This window comes from Ostreococcus lucimarinus, chromosome 6, assembly GCF_000092065.1.
Source record: "Ostreococcus lucimarinus CCE9901 chromosome 6, complete sequence".
In the NCBI taxonomy this organism is placed as follows: Eukaryota; Viridiplantae; Chlorophyta; class Mamiellophyceae; order Mamiellales; family Bathycoccaceae; genus Ostreococcus; species Ostreococcus sp. 'lucimarinus'.
The window spans coordinates 412,147-435,299 of record NC_009360.1 but is presented as its reverse complement, the minus strand read 5'-3'; the positions used below and the strand labels follow the sequence as shown (position 1 = coordinate 435,299).

Here is a 23,153-nt window from a genome sequence, read left to right as displayed (position 1 = left end):
CCACGCACGCATAATCGCCCGTCGTCGTCGTCGTCATCGTCGCCGCGCTTGAGCGCGAACTCGTAACACCCCGCGTGCGTGATCACGGCCGCACTTGCCGTCGCCGAACGCGCGATGTCACTCACCGCGAGCGCGCGCGGCGGTGAGCGACAGACGCTCATCGCGCGACCGACACAGCGCGTGAGCGACGATGCGGCGACGGAATACTTTGAAGCGGATTCGCGCGAGCTTTGGGCGCGAAGGAGATTCTTCGCCTTGAGCGTGTTCACGCTCCTCGGCGCGTGTCTCGCCTGCGTCGGGCTCACGGTGGACATGCTGACGCACACGCAGAAGATGCACGTGCATCCAGGGGCTCGGTTAGGGGCGAAACCTGCGCATCTGCCGGTGTGGACGCCAAACCTGCCGCTGGAGCAAGTCAACACCCCAGCGCTGGCGTTCGCGGAGATGGATCAAGTGCGACTCGAGGGCGCGGCCCTGGAAGCGGCGAAGGCAGACTCGTACGAGAACTCGTTTCCTTCGTTTTCTTCCGATCGCTATTTCACGGTCGGTGGCAACCGCACGCGTCGGAAGCTCGAGACGCCCGTGTACGTCATCGCCTTGGCGGACTCCAAACCCGATTTGGCAAAGGCGGATTCGTTAAAGGCGGCGATCGTGCGATCGTTTAGCGAGAGTCCGAACTACATCAATCGGACGCACGAAGCTGCCGCACAGGCGAAGAAGTTGGTGCAAACTCAAGACGGAGTCAACGCCCTCGCGTGGCCGCACACCATTGAGCTCGCGACGGAGGCGCTGGAAGGCCTCGAAGAGCTCCGCCCGACGAACCACATGTCTTGGTTCGCCAACTTAGCGGCAGCGAAACTGCACGATGGTCTATTACCGAGAGCGGTACGCGGCATCTCGCATCACGTCGGGTGCTTATTTTCCCACATGCGCATGTGGCGGTTGCATCAAAAATTGAAAAACAAGTGGACGGTGATTTTCGAAAGCGACGGCTTGTGGTCAGGCCTCCACATTCCTCCAAAAGGATTACAGAGCGTGATCGATAACGCTCCGGCGAATGCGGACGTGATCTTTCTCAAAACCAGAGACGAACCGACCGGGCAGTTCGTGAAGCAGTGGCCGGTGGAGGATGAAATGATCTACATGTACTCTATGAATCGAGTCCAGGCTGCGTGCGGGTTAGCGGGTTACATCGTCGGTCCAAAGTTTACGGAGAAGCTGTATAAACAGATCATTTATAGTGGCGGCGCAGATATGGTCGACGCATGGTTGATCAATCACATCTGTAGCGTGCGCGACCCGAGGGTGAGTGGTGAGGGCGGACGAAAGAATAAGCTCAACTGTTATCACGCGCAGGGCGGTCCACCGAAGGCGCCGCACATCGTCGGCGGCTACCTTCCCGAGTGGTACGGCAAAGACAAGACGGCGCGCACCACCGACGATTGGGCCGAGTGGCTCAAGGCTGAGAAGAACGATGCGGAGTACAATAAGGGCCGCATGGCGCGCGTCGAGGCGTGGCGCAATGGCGCCGAGTTGCACAAATTCGGCGCTCGCAACGACGAAATGCTTCGACAAGCGTTACGGCTTCAAGCCAAGCGCGCGAAAGCCCGAGCAGCAGCGGGCGAGGCTGCGACAGATGCGGCAAGCCCGTCGACACACTAGAATTCACGTAGTCACCTGTATAGCATATAACCATCGTAACACCCTGTATAGTAGCACCAGTCGCGAACCAGCGTCGCGCGTCACTTTCCATCGCGCGACGACGATCTCGCGATGGCGCTGGAAACGAACGTCGATGAGCGGCGAACGCTGATCGATCGCGATCCGTCGCGTCCACGCCAGCGCGTGAGCGGCGACGCGGCGACGGAATACTTTGAGGAAGGATCACGCGATGCTTCCGCGCGACGACGATCTCGCGCCATCGCCGCGTTCGCGCTCGCCGGCGCGCTCTTTGCCGCCGCGAGCTTGACGACGAGTGTCGTGGCGCGTCGCGGCGCGCTCGGTCGCGCACGGAAGCCGGTGTGGACGCCAAACCTGCCGCTGGAGCAAGTCAACACCCCAGCGCTGGCGTTCGCGGAGATGGATCAAGTGCGACTCGAGGGCGCGGCCCTGGAAGCGGCGAAGGCAGACTCGTACGAGAACTCGTTTCCTTCGTTTTCTTCCGATCGCTATTTCGCGGTCGGTGGCAACCGCACGCGTCGGAAGCTCGAGACGCCGATATACGTCATCGCCGTCGAAGACTTGAAGTACGACGTGAAGCGCGCGGAGGGCGTGAAGCGCCAGTTCGTGAAAACGTTTGGTGAGAACGCAGGCAGCCATGAGCACGAGGCGCGTGATCAAGCAGATAAGCTGGTGCAGATTCAGTACGGTACGAACGCTAACGCGTGGCCGAAAACGTTTGATCTCACGGAAGAGGCGTTGGAGGAACTCAAAGAGCTTCGCCCGAACGCGAACTTAGACAAGTGGTTCGGCGGGTTGTCTGCGGCCAAGTCCAACAAAGACGGTGTCGGCGTCTTGCCAAAGTTTTTATACGGGGTTTCGCATCACATCAGTTGTTTGTTTTCGCACATGCGCATGTGGCGTTTGCATTCAAAGTTCAAGAACAAGTGGACGGTGATTTTTGAAAGCGACGCGCTTTGGGGTGGCATACGCATGAAGCCGTACGCGTTGCAAAGCGTGATCGATAACGCTCCGGCGAACGCGGACGTGATTTTGCTCAAAGCTCGAGACGAACCGACTGGGCAGTTTGTGAAGCAATGGCCCGTGGAGGATGAAATGGTGTACATGTACTCCGCAAACCACATCAAAGCTGGGTGCGGTTTGGCCGGGTACGTCATCGGTCCAAAATTTACCGAGAAAATCAACAATGAAATCATCCTACAAAACGGTGCCAACATGGTCGACGCGTGGTTGCTTTTGCACATTTGCGGTGACCGCGACACTTCAGTGAGTCCAATCGGTGGAAGGAAGAATAGAGTCAACTGCTATATGGCGCAGGGCGGTCCGCCGAAGGCGCCGCACATCGTCGGCGGCTACCTTCCCGAGTGGTACGGCAAAGACAAGACGGCGCGCACCACCGACGATTGGGCCAAGTGGCTCAAGGCTGAGAAAAATCTCGGAGAGTATGAAGCAGGACGTATGGCTCGCGTCGAGGCGTGGCGCAATGGCGCCGAGTTGCACAAATTCGGCGCTCGCAACGACGAAATTTATCACCAAGCGCTCCGCATCGCCGCCAGGCGGGACAGAGCGCGCGCCGCCGCCGCCGCCGACGCCGACGACGACGCCGACGACGCCGACGACGCCGATCCCACCCGCTGATCGCGCGCGCGCTCGCGCCGTACATTACCCGTGTTGTAATCGAACCGCCGCCTCGCGACTCGTTCCGCCTCGCGACGCGACCCAACCGACCCGCCCCTCGCGCGCCGTCCGCACAACCAGCCGCCTCGCGCGCGCGCCGCCCTCGCGCGCCGCTCGCCGACGCTCGACGCCCCGTCGCGCCCCGCGCCCTCCCCGCGCGAACCGCGCCCTCGACGACCGCCGAACGATCGAAATGGATGACGAGATCAAATTCTTGCGAAGACCCGTGGACACGCTCCGACTCGGCCTCGCCGCCGCGCGCGACGTCGGCGCGTCGTCCGCGAAGCACCCCGTGCAGGTGATGCAAGAGGAACGCGCGAGCGGCGCGGAGTACGCGAAGAAGTTAGAGACGATGGCGCGCGCGCACGGAGGCGCGATCCCGGCCAAGTTGGACGCCGAGCGACAGATTTTGACCGACGTCGAGCGCCTCCCGGGACCGGTGCCGAGCAAACGATTAGGGTTACAGATTCTCACCGGCGACATCGATCGATTCGGGTTCGAGGATTACCTCAATCCCGAGGACATGCGCACGGAAGGCCCGCGCTCGGACGCGCACGCCGTCATGGAGGCCAAGCTCGGCTTGGGCCCGAGCGTCGGTCGGTTTTAGTCGCGCGTCTCTCGACGCGCGCGCGTCGCGCGTCTCCTAGCCATCGATACAGTACACCATTACAACGATCGCGCGCGCGCGCCGTCACCCATCGCGAAACACCGCGTCTCGCGGCGGTAACTCGTCGCCCTCGCGCGCCGCGAGCGCGCTCGAATCCGCGCGTCGGCTCGCGCGCGCGTCGTCGTGCAGCGCGCGCGCCCTGTCCCTCAGATCTCTCGCGCTCGCGCCCAGTCCATCGATGCGCTGTCGCAGCGATCGCAGTCGCTTCGCGTGCGCCTCGCTCGCGCTCGTCGGCATCGCGTCGACGAGCGCTTCGAGCGCGTCCGCGCATCGATCGACGCGCGCGCACAGCGCGTCCTGCGCGTCCGCCGCGCCGCGCGCGTGCGCGTCGAGCGCGCGCGCGGCGCGGGCGACGGCGCCGTCGAGGCCCTCGACGAGGGCGCGCGGGCCGTCGTCGCGCATCGCGCGTCGCGTCGTCGCGCGCGCGGCGACGCGACGGGCGCGCCGGCGTGAAAACACCCGCGTGTGGGGGGGTTCGTCGAATTCGCGATCGCGACGACCGCACACGGACGCGCGACGACGCGACGACGCGACGCGAAAGCGCGACGGCGTTTCGCAGATGCGGCGCGCGGCGCTCGAGGCGTGCGCGGCGGCCGCGCGGCGAGGTCGCGAGACGGTGAGTCGAGACGCGCGATGCGCGCGATCGATGGCGATGGCGTCGGCGACGCGACGCGGCGACGACGGCGCGGTGACGACGCGCGATGCGGCGGCGGCGCGACGGTGCGCGGCGTGGAGACGCGCGCGCGCGCCGGGATGGGCGCGAACGTACGCGAGCGGGACGTACCCGCCGCACGAGGTGATTCCGTTTCCGTCGCTGTCGCCGACGATGACGCGCGGCGGGATCGCGAGCTGGAAAAAGGCGGAGGGCGATCGAGTGGCGACCGGGGACATTCTGGCGGAGGTGCAGACGGATAAGGCGGTGATGGAGATGGAGTCCATGGAGGAGGGGTACTTGGCGAAGATTTTGGTGCCGAGCGGGGACGCGGACGACATTCCGGTGGGGAAGGCGGTGTGCGTGATGTGCGAAAACGAGGAGGATGTGGCGGCGTTTAAGGATTACGTCGCCGAGGAGACGGCGGAGACGACGACGGCGACAGAGACGGCGACAGAGACGGCGACCGCGGCGCGCGCGGTGCTGGAACGTCCAGATTATCGATCTATTAAAGAGCAAGGCGTGCCGCTGCGAAACTCGCGGGCGAGCGGGCGGACGGAGGACGTCTCAGACGCGCGCGCCGCGCCGGTCGCTAAGCAACTTCCCGCGGACTCGCCGAGAATGACGGTTCGCGACGCGCTGAACAGCGCGCTGAGCGAAGAGATGGCGCGCGATGAAAAGGTGTTCATCATGGGCGAAGAAGTCGGCGACTACCAAGGCGCGTACAAGATCACGAAGGGCTTGTTACAAAAGTTTGGCGCCGATCGCGTGCGCGACACGCCCATCACCGAGGCTGGGTTCACTGGTCTTGGCGTTGGTGCCGCTTTCATGGGTTTGAAACCGATCGTCGAGTTTATGACGTTCAACTTCTCCATGCAAGCCATCGACCACATCGTCAACAGCGCCGCAAAGACGTTGTACATGTCCGCCGGGGCGATTTCCGCTCCGATCGTTTTCCGCGGCCCGAACGGTGCGGCTGCGGGAGTCGGTGCGCAGCACTCTCAGTGCTTCGCCGCGTGGTACATGTCTATTCCGGGTTTGAAGGTGCTCGCGCCGTACGACGCCGAAGACGCTCGCGGTTTGATGAAGGCGGCGATTCGCGACCCGGATCCCGTGGTGTTTTTGGAGAACGAACTCTTGTACGGTCAAGAGTTTGCGTTGCCCAAGGAAGCCATGGACGAAGAATTCGTCCTTCCGATCGGTAAGGCGGTCGTGATGAAGCCCGGCGCGGACGTGACCCTCGTCGCGTTTTCGAAGATGGTCGGCTACTGCCTCGAAGCCGCCGAACAACTTCGCGAGCAAGGCATCGACGCGGAGGTCATCAACCTCCGCTCGCTCCGCCCGCTCGACCGCGGCGCGCTCGCGGCTTCGGTGCGTAAAACCAACCGCATGGTTGTCGTCGAAGAGGGCTGGCCGCAGTGCGGCGTCGGCGCGGAGATCGCCACCGTCGTCAACGAGGACGCCTTCGACTACCTCGACGCCCCCGTCGAGCGCATCGCCGGCGTCGACATCCCGATGCCTTACGCCGAGAACCTCGAGAAGATGGCCCTCCCCACGGTGGAAGACATCGTTCGCGTCGCCACGCGCGTGTGTTATCGCGACTAATCGCGCTGCTCGCGGCCACGTAGTATTTTAATCAAAACGCGCCCGATGCGAGGCTCGAGCTGTCGCTGGTTGGATTTCAAATCCAACGCCACATTCGCCGACCGCACACCGCGCCCGTCGCGCCGTCGGGTCACCGCGAACCGCGCGCGCGTCGAACGAGCGTCCTCGCGCGCCGCGCGCCATGGGAAGCGCGCAAAAACCGACGGCGCCGCCGCCGGGACAGCGTTCGATCGCGTCGTTTTTCGCGCCCGCGCCAAAACGCGAGAGCGTCGACGCGCCGACGACGACGACGACGGCGGCGCCGACGACCGCGGACGCGACCGTCGTCGACGCCGAACCCGAACGCGAGCCCGAACGCGAGCACGCGAAAAGTGCGAGCGGGAAACGCGCGCGCGCGTCCACGAGCGGTGATGAGAAGGAAAACGTCGCCGCGGCGTCGACGCCGCCAGAGACGAACGTCGCGAGCGCGGAGAAAGTCGCCGGAAGACGACGTGTGGCGAAAAAAGCGAAAACGATGGTGATCGAGTCGAGCGATGACGATGGTGGGAGCGATTTCGACGCGGAGGCGGAGGAAGAGGACGACGACGACGAAGCGTTTGAGGCGGATTCGAGCGAGGCGTCGAGCGAAGACGAGGAAGAGGAGGACGACGACGATTTCTCAGAGAGCGAGTCAACGCCGGTGAAGAAGAAGAAGACGACCAAAGTGGCGGTGAAGAAGGTGGTGCCGACGTCGACGACGAATGGACGAAAGAAGACGACGGTGAATACGACGTCGGCGCCGACGAAGGCGACAGAGGCAAAGGATTTGAACGCGCAGGACGTTCTCGCAGGCGTCGGTCCGGAGCAATACGACGCGCGAGATCGGTTGAAATTTCCATTTATGCAACCGGAGAAGATTAAGGATGCCGATGGTCGGCGTCCTGACGATCCGGACTACGATCCGTCCACGTTGCTGTTGCCGTCGACGTTTCCAAAAATGCGCGACGCCAGCGGAGTGCAGTGGACGGTTTCCCCCGGGCAGGCGCAGTGGTGGAAGTTCAAGGCGGCGAATTTCGATTCTGTATTGTTGTTCAAGATGGGCAAGTTTTATGAAATGTTCGAAATGGACGCGCACATCGGTGTGCGAGACTTAGGATTGATGTATATGCGCGGCGAGCAACCGCACGCTGGATTCCCAGAGAAGAATTACGCGATGCACGCCGAGCAGCTCGCTCGCAACGGTCACCGCGTCGTGTGTATTGAACAGACAGAGACACCAGCGCAGCTTGCCGAGCGAAAAAAGAAAGACAAGACGTGCAAGGACACTGTGGTTCGCCGCGAAATGGTTCAAGTGTTGACAAAAGGTACGATGGTTGACACCGGTATGTTGAACTCTTCGCCGGATGCTGCCTTCGTTTGCTCTATAATAGACGGCTGCGAAGAGGAGGACGGCGAAGGTTGGGTCGGTTTGTGCGCTGCAGACTGCGGTACGGGTCGTTTCCTCGTCGGTGCGTGGCGCGACGACGAAGGTGCAAGCTGTTTGCGCACAGCACTTGCGGAGCTGCGCCCGGTTGAAATCTTAGTTCCGCCCACTGGCTTGAGCGCGCGAGCGAAGATGGCAGTTTTGGATATGTGCTCACACGCTCAGCAGCGTACGTTTAAGTCGACGAGTGCGAACGAAGCGCTGGAGGACGCCGAGGCGGAGGGATACTTCAAGACGCTTAAGACTGGTTTGCCAGAAGCCATTAAAGAAATGCGAGACACTGCATGCCATCCTGCTCGCGAATGCGGTATCGGAGCGTGGGGCACGGTCGTTGCGTACTTACGCGCCGCGCTGATAGACGCCGATTTAGTGCCACAAGGGCGAGTAGAGTCCCTGCACACAACAGACGCCGGCGCGCGGGAGCACTTGGCGCGATGGGCACACTCTACGCATGTCGCCATGGATGCCGCTGCACTTTCTGGGCTTGAGGTGCTCGAGAATACCGCAGGTGGCTCCGCGGGTACGCTTTTGGCGTCGCTCGATCGGTGTGTGAGCGGGCCCGGTCGTCGTTTGTTGCGCCGTTGGGTGTGTCGCCCTTTGACAAGCGCGTCAGCTATTCGAGCTCGACAAGTCGCCGTCTCTATGATGCGGGGATGCGGGATCGAGGCCACAGGGATTGCGCGCAAGCTTTTGCGCGCCGCGCCAGACGCGGAACGCGCCATCTCGCGCGTTGTCGGATCGAGCGGCGAGAAAGGTCGATCCGCCTCGCACGTCGTCTTGTATGAAGATGCGGCGCGAGCAAAGTTGAACGATTTCCTCGCAGCGCTCGAGGGTATTCGTGCGGTTCGCGACGCTACAAAAGCGATCGCGGCGTGCGTTGATGCATGTGAGAAATCTGACGTGCTTCGCGCATTGTGCATCGTAAACGACGCCGCGGCGACGCGCGAGGACGTGTTCACCGCAGTCGGCGGCGTCGCGATGCCGGATCTGAGCGCGCTGGACGAAATGGAGTCTGCGTTCGATTGGAACGCCGCCAAATCGAGTGGGAGAATCGAGCCGGCGCAAGGCGTCGACGCCGATCTGGACGCTGCCGAGGAGCAACTTACAGCAGCGGACGCGGATCTGGCGTCGTGGTTGGAAGAGGCGCGCGGCGAGCTCGGTGGTCACAAAACGGAGGTTTGTTTCGTGAATGCAAACAAAGATACGCATCTTGTCGAAGTTCCTGACCGCCTCGCGTCCAAGGTCCCTCATCATTGGGTGCGTGAAGGTAAGCGCAAAGGATACGAACGGTTCACGTGCGATGATTTGGTACCCTTGCGCGCGAAGCGAGTTGCGGCGGAGGAAGCGCGCGAGGACGCGCTCGCCGGCGTGTTCCGTCGAATCGTCGCAAAGTTTTGCGAGAACGCTTCGGAGTGGCAAGCGGCGGCAAGTGTTGGTGCAATCATAGATGTTCTAGCCTCTTTGGCTGTCGTGAGCGAGGAAATGTACGCTTCTTGTGGAGCAGTTTGCACCCCGAAGGTGCACCCGCAACCGCGAGACGGCGAGCCCGCGACGCTTGAGTCCGTCGGCCTGTCGCACCCGTGCGCGTCTTCTCTCGCGCGCGCGTTCGTTCCGAACGACGCCAGGCTTGGTGGTAAACATCCGGGTTTCTGTCTCATCACTGGTCCGAACATGGGTGGCAAGTCCACGTACCTCAGGCAAGTCTGCTTGGCCGCGATCATGGCGCACGTGGGCGCCGACGTTCCCGCGGCCAAGTTTGAGATGACAGCTATGGATGCGGTTTTTGTGCGCATGGGCGCCAAAGACAATTTAGCGGGTGGGCAGTCGACATTCATGGTCGAGCTCAGCGAAACTGGAGCGATGCTTCGTCGAGCGACGACGAATTCCCTAGTCGCGCTCGACGAACTCGGCAGAGGAACCGCCACCGCGGACGGTACAGCCATCGCGTGTGCGGTTGCGTCGCATCTCATCGACAAGCGCTGCCGTACGCTCTTCAGCACGCATTACCATAGACTCGCCGACGACCACGCGCGCGACCCTCACGTGGCGTTGGCACACATGGCGTGTCGAGTCGAGACGCCGAGCGGAGCAGGTGTCGAGACGCTCGGACGCGAAACGGTCACCTTTCTGTACACCCTCGCGAGCGGCAACTGTCCGCGAAGCTACGGTGTCAACGTCGCGCGTCTCGCTGGTTTACCCGAGAGCGTTTGCCTCGCCGCCGCGCGTCGCGCGGCACACCTCGAGGCTGGCCAACTGGAGAAGCTCGTCGGCGACGAGCGCAGTCGCGAGCGCGTCGTCGACGCGTGCCGCGAAGTCCTCCGCGACGTCTCCGCCGCAGACTTGACCGAACCAAACGTTCGTCGCGCGCAAGATAAAGCCCGAACCGCCCTGTGACGACGCGCGCGCGCGATACGAGTACGTGTAACCGTGTAATTACTATGACAACTTTGCTGGCCCCCTCGCTCTTCTAAATCAATCTAATTCAAACGCTAACCTCCCCGCGCGCCGCCTCGCCGCGACTCACCGCACGTCCATCGAGCTCGGTTTCCTCGCCCCCCCGTACAGCGCGTACACCGTCGCCTGCCGACGCGCGACGTCGAGCTCGCGCGCGCCCTCCTCGAGCGCCGACTCGATCGCGTCGACGTCCGCGAGCGCCGCGTTCGCGCGGAACGACTCCGTCGCGCGTCGCTTGACGTACTCGCGCACGTTGTAGTCGTTAAACGACCGCCCGCATCGCAGCAGGGCGCGGTAGAGCTCGAGCGCGCGCGGGCGCGTCGCCGTCGTCGCCATGCGGTGCGTTGTGACGGCGTGACGGCATTCGCGCGCGCGCCGCGCGGCGACCGCTCGCGGCGGCGCGCGAATCGATGGAGACGTTCCTGAACGCGTTCCGCGACGCCTACGGCGCGCTGGCGCGCTGCAGAGCGCGATGGGACGACGCGCAGGGCGCGTCGGTGGCGCTGCTCGGGACGGCGGTGAACGCGTTCGAGCGACTGCCGGCGATTCACGACGCCGCGCGCGCGCGCGCGGTGGATGGGAGCGAAATCCTGATCGACGATGCGTTCGCGTCGCGCGTGGTGGAGGCGCAGTACGCCGCGCTCGATCGGGTGTTCGCGCGGTTGCGGGAGGAGTGCGCGCGGTTCGACGCGCTGACGCGCGAGCTCGAACGCGCGAAGACGGATGCGTGGACGCGGACGAGAAATCTGAAACCGCCGCCGAAACGCGCGGGAGGGGAACGGAGTGGACCGCAACCGTCGATCGCGGATTGCGTGTTAGGGCTGGAAGAGGCGTGGAGGATGCACAAGGACGAGTGCGCGTTGAAGCGGGAAATCGTAAAGCGCGCGTCGACGTGCGAAGACGCGGAGGAGTTGAAGATGCTGTTGCGGTTGTTCTCGGCGCAGCCGAATTTGGACCCGGAAGAGTTGAGGTTGATCGCGGATCGCGTGCCGGTGAAGAACGTGGAGGCGGACACGCGCGCGTGACGGCGCCGTAGATAATAATAGAAATAGAACGAGCGGCGCCTCGCGAGTCGTCGCCATAGCTGAAATGAAATTTATTGTACAACATCTTTGTTTCGAAGCGCGACTGAGATTTTCAGTCTGCGTCGTTTAGTCGCAACGTGACTTCTCGCGCGACGTAACGAAGCCAGGCGTCTACGTACGCTCTCGGCGTGAGCGGAAGGTTGGAATCGCGAAGCAAGAGTTTCATAACCTCAGCCGTCGCGCAAGGGTGCACGCACGCCCAGTCACCTCCACCGGGCTCGTGCGGATTCGAATAGGGCGTCAATACGGGGTCATGGTCATCTGCACCCACGCATGAGTGATCTATTGTAAGAGATTGAAGTAATCTCGAAGTGCTCCACGGCGCGCGAGTCGCCGCGTCGCGCGCTCGAACGCACAACACGGGAACGCGGAACGTCGCCGAGTACACGACGCGATACTCTCGCACGTGACCATTTCGGGATACATGGGTAGCACAGTCCTCATCCTCCTCGTTGTCTTCGATTTCGAGGGCGTCGTCGACGTCGCGAGGCTCCCATCGTTCACTCCGAGCTTCGCTTGCGAGTTCTCCGTACCCACGCGCCGTCGACGCCGACACCATCGCCTTCGTCTCCACGATCCAACACCCGTCGACGATCGCGTTTGAATCACCCAACGCGTTTCGAACGCCTCGTTCGAACTCGTCTGCGGTCATAGTCCCATCTCGGAGCGGCATCGATATCACGCGATTCGAAACGAAACGCGGGCAACGAATTTTACCGTTATCGACCCTTCCCGCGTTTCGACCCTCGCGCTGCGCCCTCCGCGCTTTCCTTCCCGCTCTCCTTCGCCGGTCGTTTCCTACTGAACGGATTCACCGCAGCTTCCACCGTCGTCGTCGTCGTCGCCGCGTCTTTCGCGTTCGCCGAGTCCTTCGCGCCGCCGCCGCCTCTTCCCGTCGACGCCTCCAACGCCGCTCGCGTCTTCTCTTCCCGTTTCTTCGCCTCCAGCGCCAGCGTCTCGGACCGTTTCTTCGCTTCCGCCGCCGCCTGCGCGCGCTGCGCGCGTTTCTTCGCTTCGGCGCGCGCGCGAGATTGCGAGAGCTGTCGGATTAAAATGTTCGTCCCGTCCGTTTTCACGCGCGCGTGCTCGGACAACGGCGCGCGCGCGATGCCGGCGACGTACGTTCTCGCCGGAGGCGCGCTCGCGACCGGCACCAGCTCGCTCGCGGTGAACGCGCCGCGCGATGGAAGCGCGGTGAGCGAGGATAAGCCCATGCGAGTCGGCGAGTGACGCGCGAGACGCGCGGGAACGAGGAGGACGCGCTTTGCCTTGATCGGTCGAGAGGTAGAGTGCGTGCTAAATGAAATAACATGGTGTCACGCGCGCGTGCGCGTGCGTGTTTGCGCGACGAACGCGCGAGATGGTGAACGCGAGCGCCGTCCTACGCCTGCTCGAGGATGCCCTTCACGCGAACCATACCCTTGGGCGTCAGATCCAACTCCCGTCTGAAGCGCTCGATCTCCTCGGCGTCACCTTCGACCGTGATATCCACCGTGGTGTCGTCGTCCGAGGTGACCATCTTCACCTTGACTTGCTCCTTGCGCCCGGCGTTGTCGAGATAATATTGTCCCGAGAGCGGCGACGCGAGCGCCAACGCGTACCACGCATCCCCACCCGGCAACGCGATCGAACACACCAGTCCGATGCACAACAATCCAATCAACACGCAAAACGTGATGTACGCCGCCGTGCCGCGTTCTGGGGCGATGTTACCTTCAAACGTAATCACCTCTCCGGCGTCGGCGACGACGTAGTTGTTTCTACGAAAAAACGCACCCACATCGCGCGCGATCTCATCCTGCGACGCCGCTCCGGGCACTTTCGGTCCATCGAGTTCGAACGTCTTCCGCGTGATCTTCGACTTGGCGCTCCGCTTGACGAGCGAGTACAATCCCGGCGCGCTCAGCACGAACAGAAACAGCGTGGCGTAGTACGAGTTCGCCGTGCCCTCGGCCAGGCCGCCGTCCGCGAGCTGGAACAGCGCCAGCGCGCTCACCGCCGCCGCGGGCGTCGTCATCGCGCGCGTCTCGTCGCGCGTCGCCGCGCCTTTCGTCGCCGCGTCGAGTCGGTCGCGCGAGTCGCGTTCGCGACGCGCGACGCGCGACGACGACGACGACGACGACGACGACGACGCGACGACGCGCGCGCGGCGCGAGGACGCGAGCGACGGGCGCGGAGGAGCGATGTGCGCGGCGCGCGCGATCGTCGACATCGCGAGCGACGGCGAACGCGTCGAGGAGTGACGTCGGTGAAGCGCGTGACGTCGCGATGACGTGGCCCCGACAAAAATTGAGGGTTTCTCTCGCGGCGGCGCGGCGCGACTCGACTCGGACGCGAGAACGAATGTGCGATACACGACTACGGCGCTACGTACGGCGCGTGCTCGCGAATGCGCGCGCACGCCTCGAGGACGGTGGATGGGACTTTGCAGATGGCGAAACGAACGAGATGGCGCGGGACGTCGCCGGTCGGGGAGGGGAGGAAGAAGACGGACATGGGGACGGCGCACACCTTGGCGCGAGCGGCGAGCTCTCGACAAAATTCCATGTCGGAAAAACCGGTTTTTCCGACGTCGCAGACCAAGAAGTATCCGCCCGGAGGAGAGAAACAGCTGAGGCCGACGTCGGAGAGGGCGCGCTCGAGCGCGTTGGCGTTTTCGAACATGACGGCGGCGTTTTCGTCGCTGGAGACGGCGCCGTCGGCGCTTCGCGAAATCTCCTCGAGCGCCTCGGCGACGCCAATCTGTAGAGGGTTCGGCGCGGTGTATGACATCAAACTGTGCGCCGATTTGATTGGGTCGACGAGACGTTTCGGCCCCACGGCCCAGCCGACGCGCCAGCCCGTCAAGTTTAAAAGCTTGCTCGCCGAACCAATCGTGACGGTGCGCGCGCTCATGTCGCCCACGGTGGCGAGGCGCGTGAACGCGCGACCGCCGAACACCGACCGCTCGTACACTTCGTCGCTCAATACGGTCAAATCTAAGTCCTCGGCCAGCGCCGCTATGCCCAAAAGCTCGTCCTGCGTCATCACGTGTCCGGTGGGATTGTGCGGAGAGCACATGACGAGCAACGCCGTTCGATCGCGCGAACACGCCGCGCGCACGGCGTCGACGTCGACGCGAAACCCATCTTCCGCGCGCGCGCGAACGACCACAGAAACTGCCCCTACATCGTCCGCGATGGCCTTATACCACGGAAAGAACGGCTCCACGAAGACGATTTCCCGTCTCGACGTCCCGTCGCCGCCACCGCGCGTCGCCGCTTGGAACGCGCCGTAAATCGCCTCCGTCGCGCTCGCCGTCACCACCACGCACTCCTCGCGCGCCACCGTTCCGCGCTCACACCGTCCAACATCGAATCCCGTCGCGGCGTAATACCGAATCAACGCCGCGACCATTCGCGCGTCGCCGCGAACCGGCGCGTACTGATTCGCCCTGACGCCGTCCCCCAGCATCGCCCTCGCCGCGCCCTCGCGCGCGGCGATCGACGCGCCGAAATCCGGCCATCCCTGACCGAGATCCACGACGCCGTCTTCGCTCGCCATGGCGGTGATTTCCTCCCACACCGACGTCGCGCTCGCGTCGTCGCGCGTCGCCATGCGTCTTTTTCCAACCGTCGCGTCCCGACGCCGCGACCGACGCCGCGAGGGCGCGCGCGTCGCCGCGCGCGCGTCGAGCGCGACGCGCGTCGTCGCGACGCGCGCGCGCGACGCGCGCGGGCGGCTCGACGCGCGCGCGCGCGTGCGGTCGCGTGTGCGGTCGCGTCACACTGTTTGCGCATACGTGCCCGTTTGTCCGTTTGTCGCGTCGAAATGATTGCGATTGCGCGTCACACGCGCGCGCTCGAGCGACGACGCGCCGGCGACCGCGACGATGGATCTGGCGCATCACGGAGAGTACGCCGCGGATGATCCCGGCGCCGCGCGCGTGCCCGCGTGCCCGAACTGCGGGAAACACGAAATCAAACTCGAGCCCGCGCTCGGGAGCGAAATTTGTCAAGCGTGCGGCGTCGTCTATAACGCGAGCGTGCTGCAGACGACGCTGAATTGGACGGAGGATGGCGCGGCGGATGGGACGTTCTTACAGGATGGCGCGCACGTCGGCGCGCACTTGGCGGCGGCGCGAGCGCAGATGGTGAGCATGCCGGGGGCGTCGCACGTGACGAGAAACATGTTTCGAGACCGCGAGTCGACGAACTTGTATCACATCGCGAAATCGGTCGAACACACGGGGGCGCTGTTGAAGTTGAACAAGGATATCATCGCCGAGGTGAAGGATCTGGTGACGCGAGCGTCGGATGGGAAATGGGGACAGGGGTTGTGGACGAGCCAGTTGACGGGAGCGTGCGTGTACTCGGTGTGTAGACAGAATAATTTGCCGGTGAGCATGCGAGAGGTGGCGGAGGCGTGCTCGGTGAACGTGTTCACGCTTGGGCGGGTGTTTCATAAACTGCAAGAGCTGCACGGGTTGAAGATGCCGCCGTTAGATCCGGAGAATTACGTCGCGCGCGCGGTGGCGGCGCTGCCAGAGCTCGCGGCGATTTCAAACAAAAACTCCACCGTGCAGCCGCAGCGTGGGAGCACGACGCGGAGCGTGATGATTGCTCCGACGGTGCGAGACGCCAAGGTTTTGTTGAAGTTTGCGTTTTCTCGTGGTTTATTAATTGGCCGCGATCCAATCGTCATCGTCGCCGCCGTCGTCATCGTCGTCGCGCGCTTGCACGGCGTCAAGGTAACCGTCGAGCGCGCAGCGCAGGCTTCGCGCGTACAAAGTGTGTCAGTGCGAAAGCGTCTGAAGGAGCTTTTGGGGGAGATCATCACATTTTCACAAAAATTTCCTTGGGGGGAGGACATGTGCATGAAACGACTCGATGATTACTTGCCCATCGCTTTTAGGTTCATCGCCACCGCAGAGAACAGCAAGGAAAAGACCACGTTGGACATCGCGCCTCCGGCGAGTGTGGTCGACGGCCTCCCTCCTGCGTTTCGAGCCGCGTACGAGGAGCGTTCGAAAGTGCTCGATAGCATTTCCAAAGTGCGTCAGCACTCGGCAGCGACGCATCTCGGCGCCGCCCGCATCATGCCTCCGCCCGAAGCATCTGTGGACGACGACGACGACGAAGTGAAAGAAGAGCTCAAGTCGGAGTCCGCACCTTTCGAAAGCAACACCTCTTCGATGTCCGGTCCGATCATTTTGGCTGAGCCGTTGAAAGTGGCGCCTAAGCGCAAGCGAACGATCTCGCGCGGCGGCGTTCGCCGTCCGAAGTACGTGCCCGACAAGATTGAGGACAAAAAGCCAGTGATAAAGTTCTCCAAGGTTACGGAAGAGCCGAACTTACCTTTCGGTCTTCCGGAAGACAAGGACTTGGGCTGGCAGGAAGTTATGCTGCACGGCTTACTGCTTGCGGGCGTTCCGGAACGCTTACTCTCGACTGAAATGAAACCCCTGGCTCCAGAAACTCGCGAGAGCGTCTTCGAAGCGGGTGAGATCTTCTCCAAGGCTATGGCTGAGCGGAGCATTGATCCTCTTCTCAATGAAACCGACGCCGAACGCATCGAACGAGAGGATGCGTTGGCGATTGAAGCTATCGACGATGAAGAGCTTGATTACATGTTCAGAACGAGCGAAGAGATGGAGGTCGTTCGCTTGCTTCGCGCGCACGAAGAACAAATGATGGGAGGCATGTAGACACAGTAACGACAACGTAGATGAAATGTACCATGATGATTAGCCAAACAGAGTTGTAGGAAAAACAAAAGTCGTACGAAAGATTCATCGAAACGATGGCTGGAAACTCGGTCGAAACGACGGTCGCAACGATTCTCGCTCTTCTCGACTTTTCGTCCGTTTTGTCGTCGTGTTGGCCTTCTTTTTATCTGGAGTCGAAACGTCCTGAACCTCATCCGCGTTCAGCCAGTGACCGCGACAGTGTTCGGTTCTTCGAAAGATCTCTCGAACCGCGAACGCGTCGTCGCGAGCGCCGCCAGACACATCGAGGTACGCTTCCGAGTCGATGTCGATGTCCTGAATTTTCGCGAATACTCGACTTACGACATCAACGGTCTTCCCGAGATCTTGTTCCGCAATCCACCGCATCCCGGCGTGATGCAGCCATTTTGCTCCCATTTCTCGGCGACTTGCTTGTGTGCAAACGACGACGTCGACGTTGTGAATCTTCCAATCCATCTTACGATCGACGTCCCACCACGAGTGCGTGCCAGAGAGCTTCTTAGAGATGAACGCAGTCTTCACGTCGATGAACGGCGACGCATCCACCGAGTTACCGACGCTTTCCAGGTGTTTGTTGTGATTGCAGAGCAGCCCAAGAATTTCCTGCAGCCCGCTCCCCGGTATGTCAGAGTTGACGACGATGACGTAGGTCTGTCGCGTGGCCATCGCGGTGCAGTGTGTGTATTTTTATCGAGCGTCTTTGCGCGTCTGGGCTCGCGCCTCGTCCTCTCCTCGACGACGCGGGTCGAATTATGCCGTCCATCCGGCGAATATCGACACAACCGCCACACGCTCGGGTCGAACCCGCATTGCTGAGCGATGTCGACGCCGAGCGCGCCGACGGCGCTCGCGGACGGTCTCGACGCCATCGCTCATGCCCTCGCACGCGGTGTCGCGCAAACGTCGACTTCGACGTCGGCGTCGGCGAAATCGCGCGAAAGGTTTGACGCGATGGCTGGACTCATCGAGCACGCGCGCGATAAAAACGACGCCGTGCGCGCGCTTCGCGCGACCGAGGACGCGCTGGTTGCGTGCGTGGTGCGACCAGAGGGTGAGATGTCGGCGACGCGGGCGTCGATGACGCTTGGGGCGCTGTACGAGGCGACGGATGGTGGGTCGTTGTATTCTCGGGCGAACGAGCTGTTGGACGCGGCGACGACTTCGAAATCGACGGCGTTCGCAAAAGCGTCGGCGTTTAAGGCGCTGATGCGACTGGGCGAGAAGTTTGGGGATAAATTGTCTGGGAATGCGTCGGCGTACGCACGGGCGGCATGCGCGAGTGTGAGACCGAATGATGACGCGCGATGTCGACGCGCGGCGTTGCGATTTCTTGCGGCGACGTGCGAGAAGTCGGCGGGCGGGCTAGACGGGAAAGGTATCGCCGCGGTGTATAAAACGCTCGTGCGGTCGGAGCACGATAGATCAAAGGGCGTGCGTGCGGCATTCGTAGACGCGATCGGTGCTCTTGCGCTGGCGTGGGCGGCGTCCAAGGAAAAAGGCGTTGTATCCGCGAGCGATTTGGACATCACGGGTGTCGTCGATCGAATCTTACACGCGCTGAAAGACGATAGCGCGCGCGTGCGAGATGCGGCTTCAGGCGCGCTCGCTAGCGTGATTCTAGCTTGCGCGACTGTTTCGGTCGAAGATCGAATGAACAACGAGGATAGTTCTGGCGAACCGCGCTTTGCGAGAGCGGTGAGCACGTTTCTGTACGGCCCATTCATGAACGCATGCCGTGAGCGTTCTTTGATGAATCAGCGCGTGTGTCTCGGTGTTTCGCGCGCGTGGATTTCATTCATAAATAGATCCGTGCGCGGCGGTATCACTGATCATCACGAAGTCGTTGGATTCACAGTGAAGACGCTGCTTTCGCATGCGCTGGACGACGATCCACACGCCTGCGCGTGCGCTATTTACATTATTCGGGTTGGATGCTTGGCAAAAGCAGACGAAGCGAGTCTTCGTTCGACTCTTGCGACATCTATCGAAGCGTTGTCATCAACTGACGCTTGTCGATTACTGATAGCCGCGCGCACCGCGAAGGATGCTATTGAAGTCATCGGGAGCGTGGATGACGAACTTTGGGCGCCAACTTTGCAGTCAATCGTGAAAGCACTCTCGCATGGTGACCGCAACGTTCAAGCCGAAGCCGCATTGGCGCTACGCGCGCTTGCGCTTGCGTGTCCGACCAAGTTTGTTGCGCAGCTTCTTGAGGCGATGGCACAATTGAAGGCGCTTGTTGCTGCGGTAGATGAAGCCGATTCGCTCACGGCGTGCGGCGCGGCGTTTCACATCGCCACCTTAGTCTCGATTGGTGCCGAGTTCACGTGCGGCTTACCGTCGAATATACTTCGTGATGCGGTTGCACTTGGTATCAAGTGCGCGACGGGACCAGGAAGCGCACGCGTGCGCGAAGGTGGATGGATCGTCATCTCCGCGTGTCTTGTCGGTTCCGGTGCCACTGTGGCGTCTGAGATGTGCGGCGTTTCGATCAAGTTCGCGCTGACTGCAACGTTCGACGCAGTCGTGGAAAGTGGAGTTGAGGGCGAACCAGGCGAGATATACGCCGCCGCTGCCGCCGCCGAAGCCCTGTCTGCATGGCTCATAGGGAAACAAAGTGAATCGTCGAGTCTCATACCTCTGCTGCTTTCGGGCATCACGGCTACGGAACGCATACTAAGCGCTAGACAAATTTCTGTTGCCGACGAGCGTGCAAAGTCATTGTTTCGGTTTAGAATGTTTGAACTTCTCAACTCGGTCGAGGATACGGGATTTTACAGCGAGTTGCACGGTCGAATCGTGGCACTGTGTCAAACAGCTTCGCGGTCTTCGGCGCAAATCGATGAACGTCAACCAGAGAACTTTCTGAAGGCGCAACTAAGCACAGAAGACTCGCATCTCGGACCTTGGCCGACAAATTCTGATGTCAACTTGGATGAGTTACACACCTTCGAAGGATCGGCTGACTCGCCTCATCCACGCGTCTGGATTGGTTTGTCTGAAACGCATGCATATCCTAAAGCGCGATCTATGCGAGCAGCGACGCGACAGGCGCAGGGCTTACAAATGGCTCGAGTGTTCACGGCATCGCCAGAGCTGCGCATGGGCATCTTGCATCACTTTCTCAACACCGCTCATCGAGTGATCGATACACCGTCTGACGCGCGCGAACTGTGCGAGCAAGGTGTTTTTATACCGAAAAAGCAAAACGCCATCGACGTCATTCAGAGCAAAGCACTGAGTGCACTGGGCTCGCCATTCAAGTCTCGAAGGACGAAATCGGATGGAATCGACGAGTACAACGAGCGCGTGACGATGCTTACTTTGTTGAGCGCCGATGTCCTCTCGGCTGTGAAACACATCGTCGAGAACACGAAGACTCAAGACTCCGTGATAATGTCTCAGTTCAAAAAGGTGGCGAATGTCATTCGCTATGCCGAGTTTTCATCAACGCAACACTGGCGCGCTATTGCAGAAATCACAGCTTATGCAAATGCGCTTCATCCAGATTCTGATAGTCTCGTTGGTGAAACTATCCGAGTATCGAAAGACCTGCTCACGCTGCCAGCAGACACGTCGGCGCGAAACATCGCGGCTTTGTCCATCGCTGCGACGTTCCGCAACGCTGGCGCAATGGCGCTGAGACAGGCGTGCACGCCCGCGATCACAAATTTACTGCAGATGAGCATGCAGGTTGATCACACTCGTTCGTCACATATATGGTCAGCGCATGGAATATGCGTAATTGGTTCACACACTGGTCAGAGTTTTGTGAGGGACGCCGAAGACAGCGTCAATTTAGCCCTCGCGTTGGCAGACGCACCGTTCTTGATGGACGAAGATAACGGAGTGCTGACTCGTGTCACCGCAGCGCGCTTAGTGAATACGGCTGTATCGGCCATTGGCCCAGACTTGGATCACGATTCTCTCATATTCAAGCGTGCAGAATCGTTGATTGAAATTCTTGGCGAAAGCGACGAACCCGCAGCGAACCTGGAGTCTACTGTGTTTTTGCAGCATATCGCGACCTTCACTCCGAGAACGAAGCGAGGACGCGCGCTTCTGGCGGACCTTCGAGTGATGTTAAAAACAGCGACGGATTCATCGACAACAAAGGCGGTAATGTCGATGCTTAGACATTTACTCGAGCGAGACAGCTCGAACGTGGCGTCTCTGTCTGGGTTGGACGCCGAACTCCTAATTGTTTTGGATCGCGAGAGTGACCCCAAAACTCGTCGAACGATTGAGCGCTGCGTAGAACTCTTCGTAAGAGACGTATGCCGTCTTAGACCAGGCGAAGGCATGACGAATCTATCGAACGTGGCCTTATACTCTGCGAGTCCAGAGAAAAATGTCGCGTCCATCTCGTATGACGATGACGATGACGGCGGTGGCGATGTCGATCTTCGTGCATTCGATGACAGGGCTTCTCGTGATATTGAGCGCGGTGCGCCGAAATTGAGCACGCGTTTATTTGCAGCACAGCTGCTATCGCAAGTGCCGTCCTTTGTGGGCGAGGAAATTGAGCACAGAAATCTCGCTGCGGCTCGACGAAGCGCCACCGCCGGCGCGGGTGACCAATGGCTTGCCTTGCACTCCCAATCTGCGTTTGACGTCGCATATCGGCTTTCGGTGTCCCCAGTCATGGCGCTTCACGCACCAGGTCTAGAGATGTTCTCAAACTTGATGGATCTTTGGGCACAAGATGAGGATCCGGACTCTGTCGCAGATGTGGATTGTCGAGCGACGTTTGTCTTGGAGCAATACCAGGCCCAACTTGTATCAGCTATGCGAGCGACCGATGCGAGTAATGCATCTCTGGAGGCGTTTGTAGCATTGTTACGCCTGGTTTCGAGCGCGCTTACGAGTGGTATCACGGGCGACGACACCGCTATGACTCAACGACTGGCCAATGTGGCGACAAAGATTGCACGCGACTGGCAGGAGGGGACCTCTAAGATTCTATGCGGCAAAGAGTGTAACGAAACTGTCGCAACGCAAGCCAGAAATACGCTCGTTGTGAGTATTGCGAGAATCACATCCAGTGCTCCGTCGGTGATACCTGAAGACGTTTTGATGTCGATGAATGCGAAATGGATCGCCGCTGTTCGAAATCCGAACGAGCAGTTCTCCGACGACGAGATGATGGCAATCATCTTTGCGATCTCCACCATTGTACAAGAGCAAACAGATAATCACGAGTTGGTTCGTCAACTTTGCTTTAAGGCAATCATTTGTGGCTTCGGGACGCCTCGTCTGCCTTCAAAGTCTCACGTGATACACGCACTTCGTGCGGCGAAAAACCTCATTTCTCGCCAAATATATGGCCTTCTTCCGAGCGAAATCGCCGTCATACGTGACGCGGTGACGCTACATGCGAGCAGCGAAGATGTGTTCACCGAAGTTGCATGTTTCATCGAAGCTCTAACTGCGTGCGACAAGATCCAGCCAATTGCGCTTTGGGACACCGCCAACTTGTTGGCCGACATCATGTGCCAGGGTGCGGCGGGCGAAGACGCTTTCTGCAAAATGATGATTACGTCTTTGCGTCTAGCTAAGAGAAGTAAACGAGCAGCGACGCGTGTCGATGCTTTGATGCAGCATTTATTCACCGACCCATCTCTAGCAAAGTATCGTCTCAGTGCGCTTCGAGGGATACGCCTGGCCGATTCTGATGTGATGCTTCTGGCGTTGACGATGACTGGACACACTCTTGCCGGGTGTGCGCGCTCGGTAATTCGGAAATTCTACGCCAAAAAGATCGACGGCGTCGCAAAGAGTTTGGATTCAATGGATTTTGTGACTGAAAGCTTACAGACTTGGGCTGCCGCTTTCCTTTTACTGAAAGATGAGAAGGACGACAAGATGTGCTTGACGTCGCTCGCTATCTTCCTCGCCATCGCGGTCGATGTCACTTCGCCTGAAGGAATACCAGATAGGGCTATCGACACAACATGCGGTACATTAGCGTCCTCGATCTTGGTGAGGCTAGCTGCAGCGTGCGCGGACCCGTTCCGCAGCGTCGTGGGACAGCTTTCGGCGCAGTCAAAGACTCGACTTCAAACGCTCTTGAATTTCAAACCAGCGCAAGCGACGGCTGCAACGCCGCTCAAGTCACTCGAAATTTGCTAGTAGCTATTTAG

The 23,153-nt window shown here is 60.8% G+C and overlaps 13 protein-coding genes across 13 annotated transcripts; 9 read left to right on the top strand and 4 right to left on the bottom strand.

Annotated features, from left to right (window-relative positions):
- The first annotated feature begins 94 nt into the window (after positions 1–94).
- Positions 95–1,674, top strand: OSTLU_32198 (predicted protein). Its single transcript, XM_001418444.1, has one exon. It carries the CDS (start codon positions 115–117, stop codon positions 1,660–1,662), a length of 1,548 nt encoding a protein of 515 aa, XP_001418481.1. The 5' UTR covers positions 95–114; the 3' UTR covers positions 1,663–1,674.
- Positions 1,675–1,756: 82 nt separating this feature from the next.
- OSTLU_32197 (predicted protein) lies at positions 1,757–3,378 on the top strand. Its single transcript, XM_001418443.1, has one exon. The coding sequence runs from the start codon at positions 1,774–1,776 to the stop codon at positions 3,316–3,318; it is 1,545 nt and encodes a 514-aa protein (XP_001418480.1). The 5' UTR covers positions 1,757–1,773; the 3' UTR covers positions 3,319–3,378.
- A 172-nt stretch (positions 3,379–3,550) lies between these two features.
- On the top strand, positions 3,551–3,964 carry OSTLU_32196 (predicted protein; the record flags this gene model as incomplete). Its single annotated transcript, XM_001418442.1, has 1 exon — positions 3,551–3,964. The coding sequence occupies one exon, from the start codon at positions 3,551–3,553 to the stop codon at positions 3,962–3,964; it is 414 nt and encodes a 137-aa protein (XP_001418479.1).
- Positions 3,965–4,676: 712 nt separating this feature from the next.
- Positions 4,677–5,105, top strand: OSTLU_41046 (predicted protein; the record flags this gene model as incomplete). The annotated part of the gene is made up of 1 exon (XM_001418441.1): positions 4,677–5,105. A coding segment is annotated over one exon (429 nt), but the record flags the coding sequence as incomplete, so codon positions are not given.
- Positions 5,106–5,297: 192 nt separating this feature from the next.
- Positions 5,298–6,281, top strand: OSTLU_12625 (predicted protein; the record flags this gene model as incomplete). Its single annotated transcript, XM_001418440.1, has 1 exon — positions 5,298–6,281. One exon carries the CDS (start codon positions 5,298–5,300, stop codon positions 6,279–6,281), a length of 984 nt encoding a protein of 327 aa, XP_001418477.1.
- A 514-nt stretch (positions 6,282–6,795) lies between these two features.
- Positions 6,796–10,137, top strand: OSTLU_40782 (predicted protein; the record flags this gene model as incomplete). Its single annotated transcript, XM_001418439.1, has 1 exon — positions 6,796–10,137. One exon carries the CDS (start codon positions 6,796–6,798, stop codon positions 10,135–10,137), a length of 3,342 nt encoding a protein of 1,113 aa, XP_001418476.1.
- Positions 10,138–10,263: 126 nt separating this feature from the next.
- OSTLU_41496 (predicted protein) lies at positions 10,264–10,533 on the bottom strand (the record flags this gene model as incomplete). The annotated part of the gene is made up of 1 exon (XM_001418210.1): positions 10,264–10,533. The coding sequence occupies one exon, from the start codon at positions 10,531–10,533 to the stop codon at positions 10,264–10,266; it is 270 nt and encodes an 89-aa protein (XP_001418247.1).
- A 74-nt stretch (positions 10,534–10,607) lies between these two features.
- OSTLU_24679 (predicted protein) lies at positions 10,608–12,222 on the top strand (the record flags this gene model as incomplete). The annotated part of the gene is made up of 1 exon (XM_001418438.1): positions 10,608–12,222. The coding sequence occupies one exon, from the start codon at positions 10,608–10,610 to the stop codon at positions 11,220–11,222; it is 615 nt and encodes a 204-aa protein (XP_001418475.1). The 3' UTR covers positions 11,223–12,222.
- Positions 12,223–12,663: 441 nt separating this feature from the next.
- OSTLU_32191 (predicted protein) lies at positions 12,664–13,299 on the bottom strand (the record flags this gene model as incomplete). Its single annotated transcript, XM_001418209.1, has 1 exon — positions 12,664–13,299. The coding sequence occupies one exon, from the start codon at positions 13,297–13,299 to the stop codon at positions 12,664–12,666; it is 636 nt and encodes a 211-aa protein (XP_001418246.1).
- A 341-nt stretch (positions 13,300–13,640) lies between these two features.
- Positions 13,641–14,879, bottom strand: OSTLU_87535 (predicted protein; the record flags this gene model as incomplete). The annotated part of the gene is made up of 1 exon (XM_001418208.1): positions 13,641–14,879. One exon carries the CDS (start codon positions 14,877–14,879, stop codon positions 13,641–13,643), a length of 1,239 nt encoding a protein of 412 aa, XP_001418245.1.
- A 274-nt stretch (positions 14,880–15,153) lies between these two features.
- Positions 15,154–15,853, top strand: OSTLU_94516 (predicted protein; the record flags this gene model as incomplete). The annotated part of the gene is made up of 1 exon (XM_001418437.1): positions 15,154–15,853. A coding segment is annotated over one exon (700 nt), but the record flags the coding sequence as incomplete, so codon positions are not given.
- Positions 15,854–17,052: 1,199 nt separating this feature from the next.
- OSTLU_92900 (predicted protein) lies at positions 17,053–17,676 on the bottom strand (the record flags this gene model as incomplete). The annotated part of the gene is made up of 1 exon (XM_001418207.1): positions 17,053–17,676. One exon carries the CDS (start codon positions 17,674–17,676, stop codon positions 17,053–17,055), a length of 624 nt encoding a protein of 207 aa, XP_001418244.1.
- A 153-nt stretch (positions 17,677–17,829) lies between these two features.
- Positions 17,830–23,142, top strand: OSTLU_92899 (predicted protein; the record flags this gene model as incomplete). Its single annotated transcript, XM_001418436.1, has 1 exon — positions 17,830–23,142. The coding sequence occupies one exon, from the start codon at positions 17,830–17,832 to the stop codon at positions 23,140–23,142; it is 5,313 nt and encodes a 1,770-aa protein (XP_001418473.1).
- Between the last annotated feature and the right edge of the window lie 11 nt (positions 23,143–23,153).